Raw genomic sequence first — 18,150 nt, 5'->3', positions numbered from 1 at the left:
ATAAAAATCCAGCTAGCGCAACCCTAGCGAATACGTGGTCTGGGTATGTGTGTTCTCAACTGTGTAAAGGCACGATAGCCAAAATTCTTGTTGCAAGAGATACAATATAGTTATTCTGGGGTGAGGGAAGACAATAATAAAATTCTGAAGAGTTTTTTTCTACCACCATAGCATTTAAGAGTTTAAATGAGAAACATCTTTTTTTTTTTTTTTTTTTTTTTTTTAATCCTAAAGTAATGGGCGATCAACACTGGAAGTCTTCCTTAAAGAATAATGGCTTTCAAATATAGTTTATTGTCTTTGTCAATTTTCAAGTACGTGCATCTCTCTATTATAATATATGTGATAGGGAAGGTGTCACCTCCAGATAATGGGATTGTCTCTTATTTGTGTCATTGTCTCCTATTTTTGTCAACTAGAAGGAGATGGGACATGACACCGAAGTGTCAGTGGATAAAGGTGAGTCTGGAGGGTAAGATGTAGAGGGCAAGGAGAGGAGAGACTTCCGAGCATCCTTCCTTTATGTAGGGTCAGCCAGCACCTACCCAGCTGCGAGATTCTGCAAGTGACAAGCTGGTGTACCTGCTGTGCTCTGGTTCTCCATTAATCCTAACAAAACTGTACAGAAACCAGTATTTCTTTGCAAAGTGTTTTCAGTTTGAAGACATCGGTATATTTTGTTTAAAAAAGAAAAAATAAAGTCACTGAAAACATTCTGAACGAATAAGTCAGTCATGAAGCTCACCAGAGTCACTAAGATAGTTCTCTTAAGACTCCTGTGGATACACTACACTGGGTTGGCACTGCAAGCATAGCGGATGCGCTTCCTTTTTTATCACACCTCTGTTTTACCATAGGCACAAATTAACATCGTGGACATGTTAAACCGAGAGTTTATGTGGGCTGAATATTTTGAGGATAGGGGATGTAAACGTCACTTTGTAGCTCCATTGGTGTCTCAGTCGTGCTCCTCCTCGCAAGTGCAATTTCAGAATCTTCACAAAGACTATTTTGTTCTTGCAGGCAGAAAGAGCACAAAGAGCAGCACAACCTTCATGGTGTCACCAAATACGCAAACCCTGGGAGCAAGGAGACCGATGTACTACTTGATCTAGTTTTCTGGTTGCCTTTGAGCTTGAACCACAGAGCTGCTTTTCAAAATGAAAACGAAACCTTCTCTCTGGTATTAGCAGGTATAAACCAAAACACTTTAATGAAAATATTGCTTCATAGAGCAGCTCTTTGTATTTGCTCCCACTTCTACTCAGTTTGCATTATTCGTTATTCCCCTACTAGACTTCAGTACTATGTAAAATCAGAGATGCCTTCTCGTATTGATTCCTGATCCTTTCCAAAGGAGTGAGCTTAATCCATCACAGCCCTACTTTCTGTCTAAGCTTTTTCAGTTAGCGTGGGAATAATAAAAACATACGCACCAAGGGCAGCCTGGGGGTAACTTCCATGCATTGCTCATTTGCCTTCTCCTGTCTGTTTTTACATAGCCATGCATTTGAGTTTACTTTCTCTTCACACGTTCAGCCTTGAACACAAAGCCAGTAAGATCACGGTGTATCGCAATCTGTTTCTGAACAATATCTATCAGCAGCCTTGTTCACTCCGCTCCTTGGAAAAGACTGAAATATCTGAACAAAACATTAAAACTGATATCTTTCTGATTTAAGTTTTCCACTTCATCATGAGCCTGGTGAGCACTTTCTGGCCCCTGCTGGAGACTCTAGGAAGAGACCGGTAGGAAGGAAGCTCACTTGCTCACCACGGCTCATGAAGGGTGGCCAGTTCTAGAGAGAAGTTTTTGGTTGGTTTCTTGGTTTTGAGCTTAGTTTCAGAGGACCTTCTCATCAAGTAGTTTGTTGATGCCATCGCAGATCTTTTTGAGGTACGGACGACAATCCCCATCAAGACTGTACAGGGCAGTTAGAAATTCCACATCTGCAAAGTGATTGAAGACATGGTTGATGCGCCCGTGGGATCTCGGTGTCAGGTGTCGATCTACTAGTTCATGCACAAGGTCTTTACATTCATTCAGAAGTTCTGCAAGAACATTTCTGTCAAAAGTGTATTCTACCTCATAGAAACTGACAATTGTCATGGCAGTTTGGTTCAGCTTCTTCCTGAACTTGTCTACGATTTCCAGCTCTTCTTGGTTGAACTGATTATTTCGATAGAGGATCCCGATTTTTATTGCCACTTTAATCAGGTCTTTCATAATTTTATGGGCTTCCTTTTTGTTTCTCGTGTGTTCCTTTGTTACTTTGTACAGCTCATCAAAGATTTCACTGCTTGTGTCATCGATCAGCATGTTAGCCATGGTTTTGGTTGCCATTTTAGTCAGGATCTTTTTCTGGGCTTGCAGTGCGAGATTCTTGGAACTGAAACAATCAGGACCTGTTTCGAGACAGCAGAGAAGAAAGAAAACGTCAATTTTATTTGGTGAATAGTTTTCATAATCAGTTAAGAAAAGCAGTGCCTATGTGCTTAACTGAGACGTTACGTGTATCACTGATCGTTACAGGTAGTCATGATTGCAGTAACGGGAATGCTACCAACGCTGTATTTCCACGTATCCTTGGGCTCTCAGACATCTGTGCTTCAGGTCTTGCTGTCACTGAGGTTTTCTGCTTACTAATTAAGAACAGAATATCCTGGCAGGGAGTATCTATGCTGGTTCTTTGTTAGTCTTTTAATTTTGAAGTTCAATATTAAAGCTTTCTTGACAGAGAGATCCATTCAGATGTTGTGGTCAAAATAATACATAAGCTATTAGAGATGAGCAAAAGAAGATACCGACAAATAAATGCATGAACCTGGGAAAATTACACTTTTGGTCGTTGGGAGGCACTGTTGTTGCACGGTTAGACTAAGCAGCCTCTCTGCTAAGGGCTAATAAAGCAGATTCATAAGCACGGATTTATTTTGCTTTAATCTCTAGTAACGATGCCTTTCCCGTTTGTTACCAATTTGCAAAATTACAGTGTGTGATTTTTGTAAAATGTTGATGCCTCAGTGCATGCAGTTCCTGCCAGATGAAAATAGCTGAGCTATTTGCTCTACATGTATCAGAGAAATATCTTGGATTTTTTACCTTTTACCCATCAGTGCAAGTGTCACTCAGCACAGCACCCGAGCACGTGGCTACTCCTGCTGGACTTTATCCAATGAACTTCTATATTTATTGGTAGAGAGAAATTTGACCTTCCTCTGTTTTTCACATTAATGTTGGTTTTTAACTGACCCTATGTGGACAAAGTAAAGGAAATGGAAAGATTCATATGAAATAATCATCCAGTTTAATACTTGGGTAGCGAAGTCTCTGTTGGATCAAAGCGTATTTTATTGTTGTAGCAAAACGGTGATGAGTGTGTGAGTATACTCAGGCTTACGGCTGGTGAGGTGAGTGCCAGGTGCTGGTGGAGTGGCCTCTCTGGCACGAGACACCTTCCTCACCTTCTCCTCCCATCTCCTGAGGGAGATACCTGGCTTTCCCTGCCAGCTGGGGACCTTGCTCTGCTCACCTGGAGATCAGAGCCTTGGACGGAGGTAAGCGTGTCCTTTGCCAGCTGCTGGGGAATCAAACCACTAAGAGATTAAAAACAACAATAAAAACCGAAGCTTCCAGTGCTGAATTGATTTTGGAGCCTGTGTGGGTCTTCGGCTGGTTGGGTGAGCTCTGGAGGCCATTTCCAGCCTTCAGCACGTGAACGCTCAGCTGAGACACTGTGCTGTCGCCCCACTGCGCAACCGTCGGTCTGTCCGTGTTTGTGGTGGAGTCTGATCTGCAGCCTTGTTCCCGCTGCCGTGCGTTCACCGCAGCCTCTCCTTCCTCCCCGGGCTCCCTCGCGTGAGGCTTATGGGGTGTGGGGTGCCCGTGCTCGTTTCGAATAAGTAACGCTCTGAATTTAAATAGTCTTCTGCTTAAAGCCTATTTTTCAAGTTAGCTAGAATATTAAAGTTGTCATCTTTCTTTGTGCGCTACAGCTGTACTGCTGAGCAATATGAAAAAGTAACATTTAATTTCAACTGAACCACCACCTGGAAAAAATAACTCAATGTGCTTAAAAGAATTGCCTGTCATTTGGAGAGAAAATTGTGGGACTGAGCTGCTGACTGGAGGAAATAGAAAAACTGTGATTTAATCTAGAAATGATAAAATTGGGATGAAAGCATTCTTTCACTTAGCAGTATGTGGGTATATAAATAGTATCCGTGATGAATAATTATGTTCATTTGACACAGTAAAATGGAAGATTAATATTAGTGTCTGTTTCTGTACTAAGCATTGGCAAGTAATTGAGTGGACGCAGTTGTTCAGTATCAGTTTTGTTCAAAAACGGAAAACAATTGCTGTAGATGTTCAGACTATTAATTTTACTACTGTTCGTGACACTTCAGCCTCTGTGTCATTTTCACCAGGTGAGAGCCCAGTTGGCTCCCGCCGTGTTCAGCTCTCCGCTGCAGGGAGAGCTTTGCAGAAGCGGTGCAATTCCGTGGCTCGAGGCAAAGCCTGCAGTTGTGGTGCACAGAAAGAGGTGGCGAGCAAAGTACCGCGTCCCCCATCGCACACCCTGCGTCTTTGGTACCCCAGCGCATCTGTGGGAGAGTCAGGACCAGCACAACTGCCAGCATGTTCTCAAACATGTATGCAGCTGCATGTGATTTCTGCGAGACAAAATTTGATGCTAAACTAGCACGTAAAAGCTTCTAATAAACATCAGAAGTGAGGTTTGTCTGGCGCAAAAGAAGTGGTTCTGGGTACATTCCTATATTCCAAGTCCTGGCTCTCATCCACAGAACTGAACACAGTGCGATCTTCAAAGCTGACAGCCCTGGGGTTGGTACCTGGAACGGCAGTAATGGCGCTCCCAGCAGAAGGTGCTGGCTGGGAACGGGGCACTGCAGCCAGAGAGCATCAGGCTGAGCTTAGCTGAATGTTGAGGCTGGGCCATTTTTCCATGGCAAGTCCCAGCTGTGGGATCTGCTATGGAACAGCAGGAGACTGAGCTCCTTCTCATCTTTCTTAAAATAAAATAAATCTGTTATTGCATTGGAGCTGTTAGACTTTTCTGTAGGAGCTGTATTCCCCTTTCCTCTGTGATTTCCTTTCCCAGCCCCTAATGCTCTGTCCTCCTACTTCTCTTGGATCTTTTGCTCTCCTCTGCTCAATCCAAGACCCCAGTTTCATCCCTCCTATCCCTGCTGCGGCCCCCTTCACTTCACGCTCCTGTCTCTCCAGCCTGGCTCACCATGGCATCTCCAGCAGCCATGGGTGCTGGGAGCCCTCAGAAACCAGGCAGCTCCACCTGCTTAATGCACACTCCTTTCCCCTGCCTCCCTCCATGAGTTGTCCTGCTCTGTGTACTGTAAAATCTGTAATAGCTGGTAATGTGTTTCACCACCGGGACTGCTCTGCGCTCTCTCCCAGACAACTCTACCCAACAGACAAAGTCCTGGTGGGGAGGTGCTGTGCTCGGCGGGGACACAGGACAAGCTCGTGCATCTGTAGCATTCTGTGGTGCTCTGTGTTAGCTAGAGAAGCTGCAGCCTGCTGCCACGGTCCCTCCACCGCATCAGGAAACCACTGAGAAGCTCAGGGAGGAGGACAAGTGGTGCATCCCAGCGGCACCTGCGAGCTGCCAACCTGGCCGTGGGGATCGGCGCTCTGCGGAGCCTCAGCCCGTGGTCTGCACCTGCCCCAGCACCTGCTGGGGGGGTCAGACAGTGTGCGTGCGGTGAGGAGGAGGCAGACAACAGTCATCAGCCCTCTTGCTCAGCCTAGACAACAGCACGGGGGCTCTTGGCAAAGGGTACGCTCAGCTCTGCTGAAATTCAGGGAGCGCAGAGTTTTACAGCAGGGTGTGCTGGAAGGAGCGAGGGATTGTTTGGATTCCTGCCTCCAAAATCACGTAGCGCTCAGACACCGAGGTGACGCCTTGCCTTTCAAAGATCACAAGCCGTTCGCCACATGATTAAATTCAGGCCTTCATGGGGACTGCAGGTTTACTGTGGCAGTCTTTTCTTACTGCAGCACATTGCTCGTTACACAAAACACAACATCTTCGCCTCCTACATATAGCAATTCTATTTTCTGCTTTCTTTCATACAGCAAAACAAATCAGCGACAACATTATAGATGCTATTAGCTTTCAGGAACATTACACCAAAGCTAAAAAGGAAAAACCAACCTCTGAGCGTACTGCTTTGCTGGGTAATGATTAGCTGCCATAATAGAAAGTCTGACGTCTTCGTTTTACTAAAGTAAGGACCAGTTCTGCCTTCAGATCTGCTCTCTCCCTCTCTATCTGTCATTTAGAGCTGCGTATGATAAAAGCTATTCAAAAAGCCCCATGTGACAGGATTGCTCCCATAGCAATCTTCCACCCTTCAAAAAGTGCAGTTCTTCAGACCTGTATTCCCACAGCTGTGGCACCCGCAGGGGGAACGGCGCACGGAGGGGAGAGGCTCCCGTCCCGCGGTCAGGGCGCTCCACCACTCCCCACCAGTGTCCGCCCAGCTTCTGGCACAGGGTGCTGGACACGACAAAGATGTCTCACATCCACTAAACTTAATAACAGGATTGCTTAATAACAGAGTTGCTTAATAACAGAAGCACGGAAAAAGTTTGGCAACTCTAGAGAGTGGATGTAAGAGTTTTATATTTTAAGAGTTTTTGAGACTAAAATGCAAGAGCATCTGTAATATTCTCGAAATACTTTGATTCCAGATGGCTGTACCAAGTACAAAATGATTAGAACTAAATGCTCAGCAATACTATTTTCATGTAAATACCCATTCAGCCACTCTGTACCAAACACACGGCAGAACCAGTGAACCAGAATGTGCTCCCACTATGCCCAGGAGAGAGCACGGTCCAGGTTTTCTGAGAGCAATTAGACAGACATGGAAACAACCCCCCCAGGGCACACGAATCCATTTCCCTCCCAGTTAGCCACTTCTTAGTCAAAGCCTTAATCAAGTTTTGAAGGCAGGATATTTTCTCCCCGGCAAATGGCTGAAAGGCACGTTGATGTGAGCTCTGGAGGGCGTGCTGCTTCACCAGTACAAATAAACAGAGCAGGAGGTCATCTGTGGAGTTTCTGTGGATTGTCCCGTGCATTTTTAATTGCATTAGCAGGCTTGCTCGGAGAGAGGGGATACAAAACAATTCCTTTGGGTTTTTTTGCAGAGTTCTGTGACACTGGGAGTTGTTACTGCAGTGCTTGCTGCACCTTGTACTACCTGATTAGCTCAACCATTGACTTCAGGTGGTGTAGAGAGACTCACACCTGGAGCCGTGTGCCTTATCTCCCGCTTGCACTGCCGCTGTAACCCCAGCTCCCCGCTGTTTGTGCTGGGCTGTTTTCAAGCCACTGCCGCGTGCTGCACGTGTGGCGCTGAGCGAGCACGAGAGCATTCTGGAGAGGTAAGTTGAGTTGCTGTAAATTAAAGGACTGAGCCAAAAATCGTGAAGAGGCTGCAGCACTGCAGTGGGAGGTGATGGGATTGGAAAAGGTCCTCGCATCTGTGCTGCAGCTGTACTGTAGGCAAAGGGCTGAACGTTAGCTGAAGAAGAGGGAAATACAGAGAAAAGTAATGATGATGAAGAGGCTGAAATATTTTTAATACTCCTGAATCCTCAATTTTCAAATGCAGTGCAGCCTCTGCAGGAAAAGACAGGCTTTAAGGAGTCAGCAAAGCTGCTGGAAATGTGGGCACCCCTCCAGCTGCTAGCAGTCGCTCAGGCTGGCGAGAGAGGGACTAAGCCAAGGGACAGGCACACGCTCAGTCTGCTACGGTATGAGATAGCTGGGTTGTGACAATAGTTGTAGGAATGTGTGGTTTTAATGAGTCGTGTGACCCAGTTTGAATGCATCTGAGTATTTTAACCTGGTGACATACCTGCCCCTGAGCCTGCAGAGTCTGGGAATGCCAATGAGAAGGAACGAGGCAGCTGTATCGTAAAGCTCTTGCGGAGTTCAATGAGCAGTGGGTATCTGAACGGTTAATCCAGTGTTGCTGCTGCTGGTGTCGATACTTTACCGGGCTGGCAGCTTGTTTCATTATAACCTGGAGTTACCTGTAACATCTCTTTTTCTTGATATAAATACTTAATAAAGCATAAATAACTTTTAAGGAAAATAAGAGCAGGAAACTTTGTTAAGCTGTTATGTAAAGCTGTAAGAACAAAAAAGCTAGTGCAGCTTTGGAAAGGAGAATGTACAAAACAAATATGTAGTTGCTGAATTTGCAGTATTCACAATAAATATTTAGAGGTAATGAGCTGCAAACTTGTGTGCTTTACTTATCCTTCAAGTATCACTTACATGCTCTAAGATTGATTAGAAAAGTGAACCGCAGAACTCGGGATTTCAAAATAGCTCTAAAAGCTGACGGGGAAAAAAGTGCACTAAAAGCATTTCTCTCGTAGTATTTTAGTACTGAGCAGGCAGGGAGCTAGCTGTAAGTGTGCCTATTACTCTTGGACAGCTACAGGATCACTGCAGAAGAAACATTCAGTGTTTCCAGGAACTTTAAGCCAAGAAATCCAATAGACCAGATGGAATATATCAGCTTTCAGGGAGGGCCAATTTAAACACGTGTAAGCACCAGGGACCCGGCGGTCAAACTTTTAACACTTCTAAATTGTTACTATGAACATAAAAGGGTTGCTCATTTCCGTAGTGGAACAGGAGATTACAGACTGATAATTATATGATCCTGGGAGAAGGTACCCATATCCAAACGTCTGAAGGCAAAACGTGGACATGCTGGGAATGGCAGCAACAGCCCTGTACAGAGGGAACATGACTGAATGGAAAAAAGACCATTTTTCCTTTCAGTGCTTTATACGAGCAGCAATCATGCTGCACAAAAGCACTGTCTGGGAATCTAGCGATTGGAGATTCCTAATGATGGTCTTATTTCAGCAGCTGGCTTGTATCTGGCATTTGCTTTACTAATACACTGGTGTTACGGACTGGAGCGTGCCTTTCAATACCTGGCAGAGGTGATGGTAGGCTGGGGAGCCCCTTCTGGAAAGAGAAGAGGAGCAATGCAGAATGAGCGGTTAAACTGTTGTCCTCGTCTTGGTAATGCCTCCAGAGATGATATCCAGGGGGAGAGGAGCTCAGCTGCGGTTTCCATCAGCTCTGCGGGAGTTGCCAAGAAAGGGACTGGCTAAGCTTTTCTCCTGCTACCCCCAGTAGCTGGCTGGGGATTGAACTGCACTGCTGTGTTCTTCTCCCGTGTCTAAAAGCAGTAGCTGGCAAGTGGTGTCTGGATAACACTGCTGTCCTGTGGCTGAAACCGGCCCATGGTGTGGAAAGCTTCCCAAGAGCTCCCTTGGTTATAGGCACAGCTGACGTGGTGTGGGGATTTTGTACGGCTGCTATTTGACACTACAAATGAGACATTACATTCGGTCATATCCTGAAAACTTGCATCCAGCTTGGGAGAGAGGAAACCACTCCCTGACAAAAAGGCTCTGTGAGGCCCATCTGCATGTACCGTGTCCCTGGCCACAAACCAAACGATGGTACCAGGCAGCAACTGCTTTGCTAACGACCTGACCCTCGCGTCTAACCTGTCAAGGACGAGCTTGGCTCACGCGAGCAGCAGAGTCACCTCTCTGAAAGTAGCTGCCAAAGCTCTTAATTTTTTTAATCCAATAACATCTATCAGAAGCAAAACCTAAACCAGGCTGCAGCACAGAAAATGGTATCTTTGAAGAGTGACTTTCAAGTATTTAGTTTAAACTTTGCACCTCCAGTTTCGTAGCACGCAGGGAATCTCTGCCAAGGCAGCAAACACATCTGGCTACACGTGCCACAACTGCCAAAAGTTAAACAATGCCGAGGTTGCTTACGCAGCACGCTGAGGTACACACAGAGCGCCAACAAGGCTTTGCTCTTATCTGGAAGTGCTCAGGTATTGGAGAAATAAGTCAGTCTGTCTGCTAGGAGTGATAGTTAAGTACTGTGGGGTTTGGGGTTTTTTTAAGCTTTACTATGCGACTAAAAGAGGTTTTGATAAACTGACAACTGTATTTTATAAACAGGTTTAAAGTCTTTCAGTGTCAGCTCATTATGTTGATAGCAAGTGCAAAGCACATTGAAAAGAGCAAACATCCCTACCCCAGAAAATGCTGGTTTAACTCTGGCTGACGCTGCAAGACAAAACGCTTGCACGCTGCCAGCACAGGTTTGACAAGGGAGGTATTGGCAATAGATGGACCCACAAGAGACCATGGCATCGCCTGGGCTGGTCTTTAGGGAATGGGAATGCCGGAGGATCAGTTAGTACCTGTTGCAATGACGCATCGATCCTGCTCCTGTATTTTGAGACAGATATTTATGATTATATTAGTGGGTTTTTCAGTAAATGCTAGCTTTGATCAAAAAATCTTTCAGAGTGGAGGGGCGTGCTGACATATCCAAAACACTACAGCAGGCTCTTAGGTCAGCATGCGTTGCTCACAAAAACCAGCAGATAGTGCTTTGCTGGCAATAGGGGACATCTTTACTGGGTTAGGATTTTTTGGCCTTCAAACTGTTAGTAATTATTTTTTTTTTCCAATATATACTATGTAGCAAATCCTGGGAAGTATCTGTTGGAAAGTTTAACTTCAGTCTCTGAAACATTTTGTGATTAATCTCCTTTGTCTTCTCCACAATTACATTTCTTACACCTTCCTTCTAAAGACACTGCATTTAAAAATAATGTATCATGGTGACTCTAGCAAAAATATCTAATTAGACAAATAATAATTATGTCTATAGGAAAATTATGCTTGTTTTAATGTCTAGCCATGTAGTTTTCACAAGGCATAACGAGTTCTTTGATATGTGCTAAGGAACTGTTTATTGCTTAGACGGGACAGAGTCTCTGGGGGAGCATCGGGCATATAATGAATGATAAACCAATTATCTTGTTAAGGAAAAAAGCCTCATAGGCTCTTTTAAAAGGACTCAACCATCACATTCTTCCACACAAAAGTAACAATTATCTAGAAAAGAAAGGATTTTTTTGCCAAAGTATTATTTGCCACTGAGACTCTTATAAGCTGTGAGAAACCTTTCAAGATCTTAGGCTATCCTGGTTTTATCCAGATGCAATTATTGCAGCAACTTCTCTTTGTAGATGATCTGTAGAACTTGCTTGCAATATTACTTTATGATTGGTTTCGAAACTGGTAGATTCTCTTTTGAGCAAAAACTCAAAAGGGGGGAGGGGGAGGAATTTGCAAGCACTGAACAATAGAAAATCCAGCCTGTGTTACCTAAGCACGGGGGGTACAGCTGCGCACCCTGGCAGCCAGCAGCTACAGTCGCCTCACTTAAAGCTCCTGAGGCTTTCTGGTTTCGGTACATACAATCTTTCTTGCTCTAGGAATGCAGCAACAACTCAGTCTTTCCCCTTGCCTCTTTAAAACAAACAAACAAACAAACAAAAATCCCAAACCCCACACAGAGAGCAAACAGAGCCAGGACAGACAGTGTACAACTATATGGCAGGTGCTTTCCACCTCTTAGATCTCTGCTGTAGTAGTCACTTGCAGCCGCCCGGAACCAAATCTCCTGGTTCGTCCTCTAGCTCTTTTCCTGGTATAGGTGGGGGATTTGGCGCCTGGGAGCAGCTATGCCCTTTTTGTGATGTCTGAACACTGTGACACTCGAAACAGATCCTGGGGGAGTTGAGTGCAATTTAATGAATGACGTGGATCCTTGATGACGATGCATGAGCTTTTCTGGGTATCCTTTCATGCCCTCCTCCCGTAGGGTGAGGGAAGGAGAAGGGCTGTGGAGGTAGCTGTGCTTTTCGGGGCTTGGTGCTCAGTAATTACCACAGCCATCGTTCCTGGTTAACAGAAGGTGCAGATTTCCCTGTGCTTCTGCAGCTCAAATGCTTTCTAGTCCATCCACAGAAGTCTCTTTGGCATGCAGGAGCCAATCGTTCCCAGTAGGAACATAATAATATGCTGTTAGTACAGCAAGGCCTGGCAATATCAGCCCTAAATATTAATCAAGGCCTCCATGTGATATGCGTGCTTTTAACAGATAAAAGTGCAGCTAAGAAACAGGCTATTGGGTACTGGCTTACTGATTTCTTCTTTTCTTTTTTCCCCATTTCCCATCCCCTCGGGAAGAAAATTCTGAGGGTTTATTTTTGTGCCTTGAAGTTGCTTGTTGCAGTATACTGCTCTTTCTCCAGAGATATAACGTCCTTGCCTTTTACATAGTGTAATTCTATTTTTGACTCTAATATATTAAGAATGGCATGTAAAATAACCACGTCTATGCTCTAGGGATGTACAAAATTCCATGAGAAAGCAAGCAATTGGGACCCCAAGGATAGCTGGTCCGAAGATGCTGTGAAACACCAAGATGGCATTTCTCTGTAGCTTAATATGAGGCTGAAGGAAAATGAGGGAAAACTTATTTCTGCTAAACCAGGTCAAGGTGAATAAACTCTCAAAACACACACAATAGGCTGTGACCGCAGAAGGTGTCAAGCTGGTGCTGACCAAGGGGGCTCCGCAGCTGCTGAGCTCTGCCACATCCAGGGGGAGAGGATGGGGTTGGCAGCTCCGGCACCACATCCCTGCAGGACTACACCGGTATCTCTGCAGAGCGCATGGTTCTCTTCACCGTCCTCCAGCACGCTGTCCAGATACAGCCAAAATAGCCCACCTTGTCCCACTGAGGGGGAGTGACCGGAAGCAAAATTGCAGTTCACTCTTGGGTGGTTTTGTCTCGTTTCTAAAAAACAAAACCCCACTGACAGTGCTACGTAGCCGCCTTGGCTTGAAATGCTTGGAGGGCACTGAGACAGTGGAAGTGCGGGTGGGAAGGGGTAACGCTGGGCTGTGTGTGTAAATGAGAAGAGGCCGAGGGAAGTGGGAGGTGGAGGGGAAAGGCAGCATGTTTAAGCTTGGAATTGATTTAAGTTAATGGCATCCGTGTATCTGGCAAATGAGGGAGATATTTTTTTATGAACGCCATATGCTATTGTTTTACTACCTTGGTATTTGCTTGCTTGAGCACTAGGTTTTGAGTTAAGAAGGTGATGGATAGGGGGGCCATAAAACAAAGGCAGAGATCAGGTACATCTGGAAAAACATACTGCGGGCCCCTAAATAAAACACTAGAGGAGCTGTTAATTTTCCCAATTAACTCGAGCCGTACTTCCAAACTCTGTTTAAACCAGAGAAGAAAGTCAAATGAGGGGAAGATGAAGAGGACAATAGTGGCAAGAAGTGTCTGACAGCAGTTAACATCCCCAAGTCAGGAGCAGACACTCCAGATGGATCACAACATATTTAAAACTATTAAGAAAAAAAAGTTTAACCTTATGCATAGACTATTTATTATCTCATTTTTATTCTTTGTGTATGTGCTTGGGGGGAGTCAATTAAAAGAAAAATCTATTTTGCAGATGCTGGTTACTGCTTACAAATCAGCTACTAGTCACAGGGCTGCAGAAGATGAGGGCTTACAGGTTAGAACATGGTTGGACCTGTCGTTTGGCAGTCGGCAAACAGGCACAGCTATGGCTATAGTACAGCTGGAATGGTAGGACCATGACGTGCCTGTCACTAAAGAAAACAAAAGATGTCAAACCTGCTGCAACGTGAGGGCTTGACAGGGGCGTAAAGGAGTTTAAAGTGTGGCTTATCCTGTGCCTGATTAATGTTCTTAAACCAAACCAAAAAAATCACACACACACCCCCCAAGAAAACAAAAAACAAATAAAAAAACCCAAACCGAAACTCTTGATAGAAGACACTCTGCATGTGTTTAAATTAATGACTAAAGAAATATTCTTCTGAACCCTCACCATGAGTCATGCCCAGGTACAGTATTTTGTATGTCACAGCATCATTACTTGCGAGGTATGTGGGTGCTACCTATGTCTGTGTATTTATAGCAGTTTTCATTCCCTTCACGAATGCAAAGGCCTAGATTTGTAAAGGCACCTAATGTATTACTAAGTGTAGTCTAAAATTTTAATTCCTAGTCTGAGAATATTCGGGAGCGAAAAAAGGACTACAAAAAATCTAGAAGAGTTATTGCAACATGTGAAGTCTTTTGGGGTAAAGAAAATACTCCTGATTAATTCACTGCTCACCACACTAGTGACCCTCCTTCTGCCTCCTGGCTGCAGAGCATCCCTTGCTCCCTTTGCCCGATGTCCTTCTGCCCCAGCGTGTGGTGCCTCAGCACGTACCACACAGCGTTCTGCTCTGTGCCCTGCTGCCGGGTGGAGAGAGTATCAGCTTTTCTGACCCAGGTTTTAAACTATTACACTTAAGTTACCATAATAGGTTACAGGATACGGGTCCACGCCCTGCCCGCACAAACACGGCAGTGAGAACTTCATCACCATTTGAAGCAGACAGTTGTGTTTTGCCCAGCTCCGAGCAGGTGATGCTTTGTGCTGCAGCTTTACAGAGCAATACCAGATGGGAATGTTGCTTGTGCAAGTCCATAAAAGACCTGAGGGTATCCTCCCTCCCTTTCTGAGTAAGAGCTGCTGATAATATCGGTGTCTGAATGGGGCCTGCTCTGGTTTCTTTTAACTCATTTGAAGCATCCCCCCCCCCGCCTAAAAGTTGAAAGATTTCTTTAGAGACCTCTAACAGACAATCCCAATATGGCCTTGCTGAAACAACCTGTTTGCTTTTTGATTTTAACCATCAGAATTGTTATCGTAGAATCCATCTTCAATGAGTTAGTTCAATGGTATAGTTATAAATGAACCAACGGTGTTACAAGTTTAAAAAAAAATACTTTTTAAAAAATGTCATCTGCTTTTCCTGGCTGACAAGCAAATGAGTAAATTCCTTTTTCATGGAGTTTAGGGGTTCTTTTGCTTCTTCAACAGAGAACATCTTAAGCACATGCTAGACTGAAGTAGCTGCCCACACACAAACACCGACGCTCTGCATACCTATACAAGAAAAATCTAAACTGAACGTGTCAATACTGTTGATCCAGGGTGAAATCAATGTCAAAGGCAAAAGACGTGCGTACTTAAGAAAAAGAGAGTCTGCTTATGCCTGTTTACTGTTGTTCCCAAAAGAGGACAACAAAACTGGAAGAGTCTCCATTTACTTATTGTTTTAAACAATGCTTTACTGTTTGCCTAGTTATTAAAAAAAAAAAAAAAAAGATTTTTACAGTTGCAGAATGTTAGGCTGTGTAGAATCCTTGACTTGCCCTTTTTTTTCTTTTCTTTTTTTTTTTTTTTTTCCCCTTCCTCCCTGCCTCTAGAGGATTAGCTGCTGGGGAGATGGCCAACCCAGATTCTAAATAGAAAACTCCTGACCAAAGGAAAAATTAACACTGGTCAATGCAGCTGGGATTCATCATGCTCTCCATCTCTTACAAGGTTTTGTGTGTCTGATTGGGGATTTATTGGTAGGAAGAAAGCACATGTTGCCTCATGCCTCAGATGTGATCTATAACCCTGTTTTCCTTTAAGATGAAGCCTGATTTGGACTAATATATCCTTTGGGTGATCTGCTCTGCACTGCTCATCTGCAGTCTTAGGTCAAGCATCCGATCAAGATGCACAAAATGCTAAAAATGGATGTGATGGCTTCCATCCCTGTGGGGGAAAAAAAAAAAAGACACAGCCCAATATGTGTCTGTCCATCCCACGTGAACTAGACCACCTGCTGTATTCTCCATACTTGTTCTCCATAATCCTGTCGCAAAGAATGACCACTGTTTATCCAGCATTTTCTTTAATAAAAAAAGAATATTTTTTTTAACCCATTAAAACCTTAGGATAGCCTACTGAAAATATAAATAAAGGATTATTTCCTGTGGAAGCGTACAAAACTCAGTAAGGTGGATTTGCAGGTCAAATGTGTTCCTCCTTGGTTCAAGATCTGCATGAATAATATCTGCCAAAATTTACAATGTCTTGCTGTCTTACACTAATGAAAGAAAAAATCCTGAGGTTATACTGGAAAACAGGAGGAGAAACTAGACTACAAATGATGGTTTCCTTGTTACGGGTTTAAACAAAAGTGGTAAGCGTGGCATCAATACTTTCACAGCGATGTAACTGACCCAAGTAGCATAAATAATATCTTACGGTCCAATCTCCTGTAGAGAGTAAATGCTAATGAAGATAATCTGGGTCTGTACTTTTATCTTGTTCATTGTGTGTAAACATATTGCAAAATATATCATGCCAGGAGGAATATCCTGATAACAGGGAAGCTTTCTCTGTTGCTGGGGAGTCTCTAATAACAGTTTAACAGCAGTAGCTGTCACCACCCATGGTGTAGAGGTTCACTCTAAGTGCAACTCTTTATTTCAGGAAAGCAAAAATGGAAAAAATGCTAGAAAAGTACTGAAATGGTCAAGACAGTTCTCAGGAGGCCTATTTTATTATCCTGAGTCATATGAGTAACAGCAATGTGTTGTGGGGTTTTTTTATATATATATATATATATATGTGCACATGTATCCTCATTATATGATATTGCAGCTATATGAAGATGGGATTGAATTTGCAGAGGAAAAACAAAAAAATTACTGCCTTTATGTTACCTAAAGAGAAGCCTGACAGGACAAGCCTCAATGATAAACACAGATAAGCAGAAGTGCCATCCCTCATGAGGTTTCAATTCTGCGAAATCTCCAAGTACATATATACTGAGTTTATTTGTGCCGATACCTACACATGTACTGAAAGCATCCAGCTGAATATCCAGGATCATGCAGAAATGTTACCTCTGAATACAGCAGTCACAACAGTCTCTAGAGAGAGACTCCACATGAACTGAATCAGGCCCAGACTGATATTAAGAGAAAGTAATGCAGCACAGCCCACATGCTGTTATCATCTCGCTGTTTCAGATGCCGGAAAAACCGCTGCCTTTATATCTGGTTAATGGTACCAGAATAATAGACAATCCTACAGTTCTGCTAAAAAATTGTGCTTAGGAACAAAAATTCATTCCGCCAAAACAACTGCTACTTCTGAAGGTAATTTGGTCAATTTTCCTCTGTCTTAATCTCAAGCATGAATTTTTGGACTATGTCTGGTGCACAGTGAAGAAACGGAGCCTCTGGCATGCTACTTTTCCTTCCGGAGCCATTCTAAGCACAGGCAGCTTCTCGAGGCTGATCAAGAAAGTTTCCAAAGATGAGTTTAAACCCATCTGATCTCTCCTGAATTTGCACGGTATTCAAAGTGACCACCCTGTGGAGCTTCCTCAGACAGTCGAGGAGTCGCCTGAGGGGAAATACTTAGTTTCCTTTTACTGCTTTTTAGGACTTGGTAAGTTGTTCTTTCCTAGAGACCTAATCTTGCATTTCTCAGTCCTACTCTAGGGCTCTGCTGGCTTCAGTGCCCCTTCTGCCTAAAGAAGCGTGACAAAACCTACTTCTTGCTCAGCTCTCACCAGTCCTGTAGAAACAAACTGGATTCTGTCCAATCTCGTGTTTCCCATTCATCCTTTTCTGCAACGGAGAAAAATGTGAATTCCTTTCTTGAAGAGAGACTTGAACAGTTCTGGTCTGTACTGCTGTGTACAGGCAACCCACCAGAGAGGACTTTGCTTAGGATACACCAAACCACTTGGCTCCCAATTCTGATAACTGATCCAATTCTCTGTAGCAGAAGGGTCTAACAATCCCTACCATACACTTGTCTAGAGAGAGAAGACTACTATGCTTGTGTGTTTTGTAGCGTTCAGCTTTTCCTGAAACAACATCTATCTTTAGTTCCTGCTCTGTGTTCCTGCAGTTGTTGTAGTGTAACCCAGAGCCGTTCACATCTAATCACAGAAACAGTGAGCAGAAAGCAATCACTGCCACAGAGAGACTTCAATCAAACAATACATTTCTATGCTTTTAAATGAAGACTGGAGCCTTAAAAAGGAATGTCTGTATAGCTGTCATTCATTGCTATTGTTTCATATACCAAAATAATCTCAAGAGTTTCCTATGAGTTTGCACCACCAAGCCTAGAGAACGATAATCCAGTGTTTGTGCTCTAAATACAGGTATCGCTCTATTGCTCATAGGGAATAAACTGTTACCGGGAACATTTACATAAACTCTATCATCAAGTTGAATGATACTTTAAAATAAATCATTTCACTTTTACTAGCAG

General features: G+C 43.8%; 1 protein-coding gene across 1 annotated transcript; it reads right to left on the bottom strand.

The window, feature by feature from the left end:
• Positions 1 to 1,843: 1,843 nt before the first annotated feature.
• TNFAIP8L3 (tumor necrosis factor, alpha-induced protein 8-like 3) lies at positions 1,844 to 2,398 on the bottom strand. The gene has a single exon (XM_009885708.1). It carries the CDS (start codon positions 2,342 to 2,344, stop codon positions 1,844 to 1,846), a length of 501 nt encoding a protein of 166 aa, XP_009884010.1. The 5' UTR covers positions 2,345 to 2,398.
• Positions 2,399 to 18,150: the final 15,752 nt, after the last annotated feature.

Source organism: Charadrius vociferus, unplaced genomic scaffold (genome assembly GCF_000708025.1).
Source record: "Charadrius vociferus isolate BGI_N301 unplaced genomic scaffold, ASM70802v2 scaffold325, whole genome shotgun sequence".
Lineage (NCBI taxonomy): Eukaryota > Metazoa > Chordata > Aves > Charadriiformes > Charadriidae > Charadrius > Charadrius vociferus.
The sequence above is the reverse complement of the archived record's forward strand: the minus strand, read 5'-3'. Positions and strand labels throughout refer to the sequence as shown.

Bases quoted from the DNA above. Each gene is read 5' to 3' on its own strand.
- TNFAIP8L3 (XM_009885708.1), bottom strand. From the start codon at position 2,344: ATGGCAACCAAAACCATGGCTAACATGCTGATCGATGACACAAGCAGT.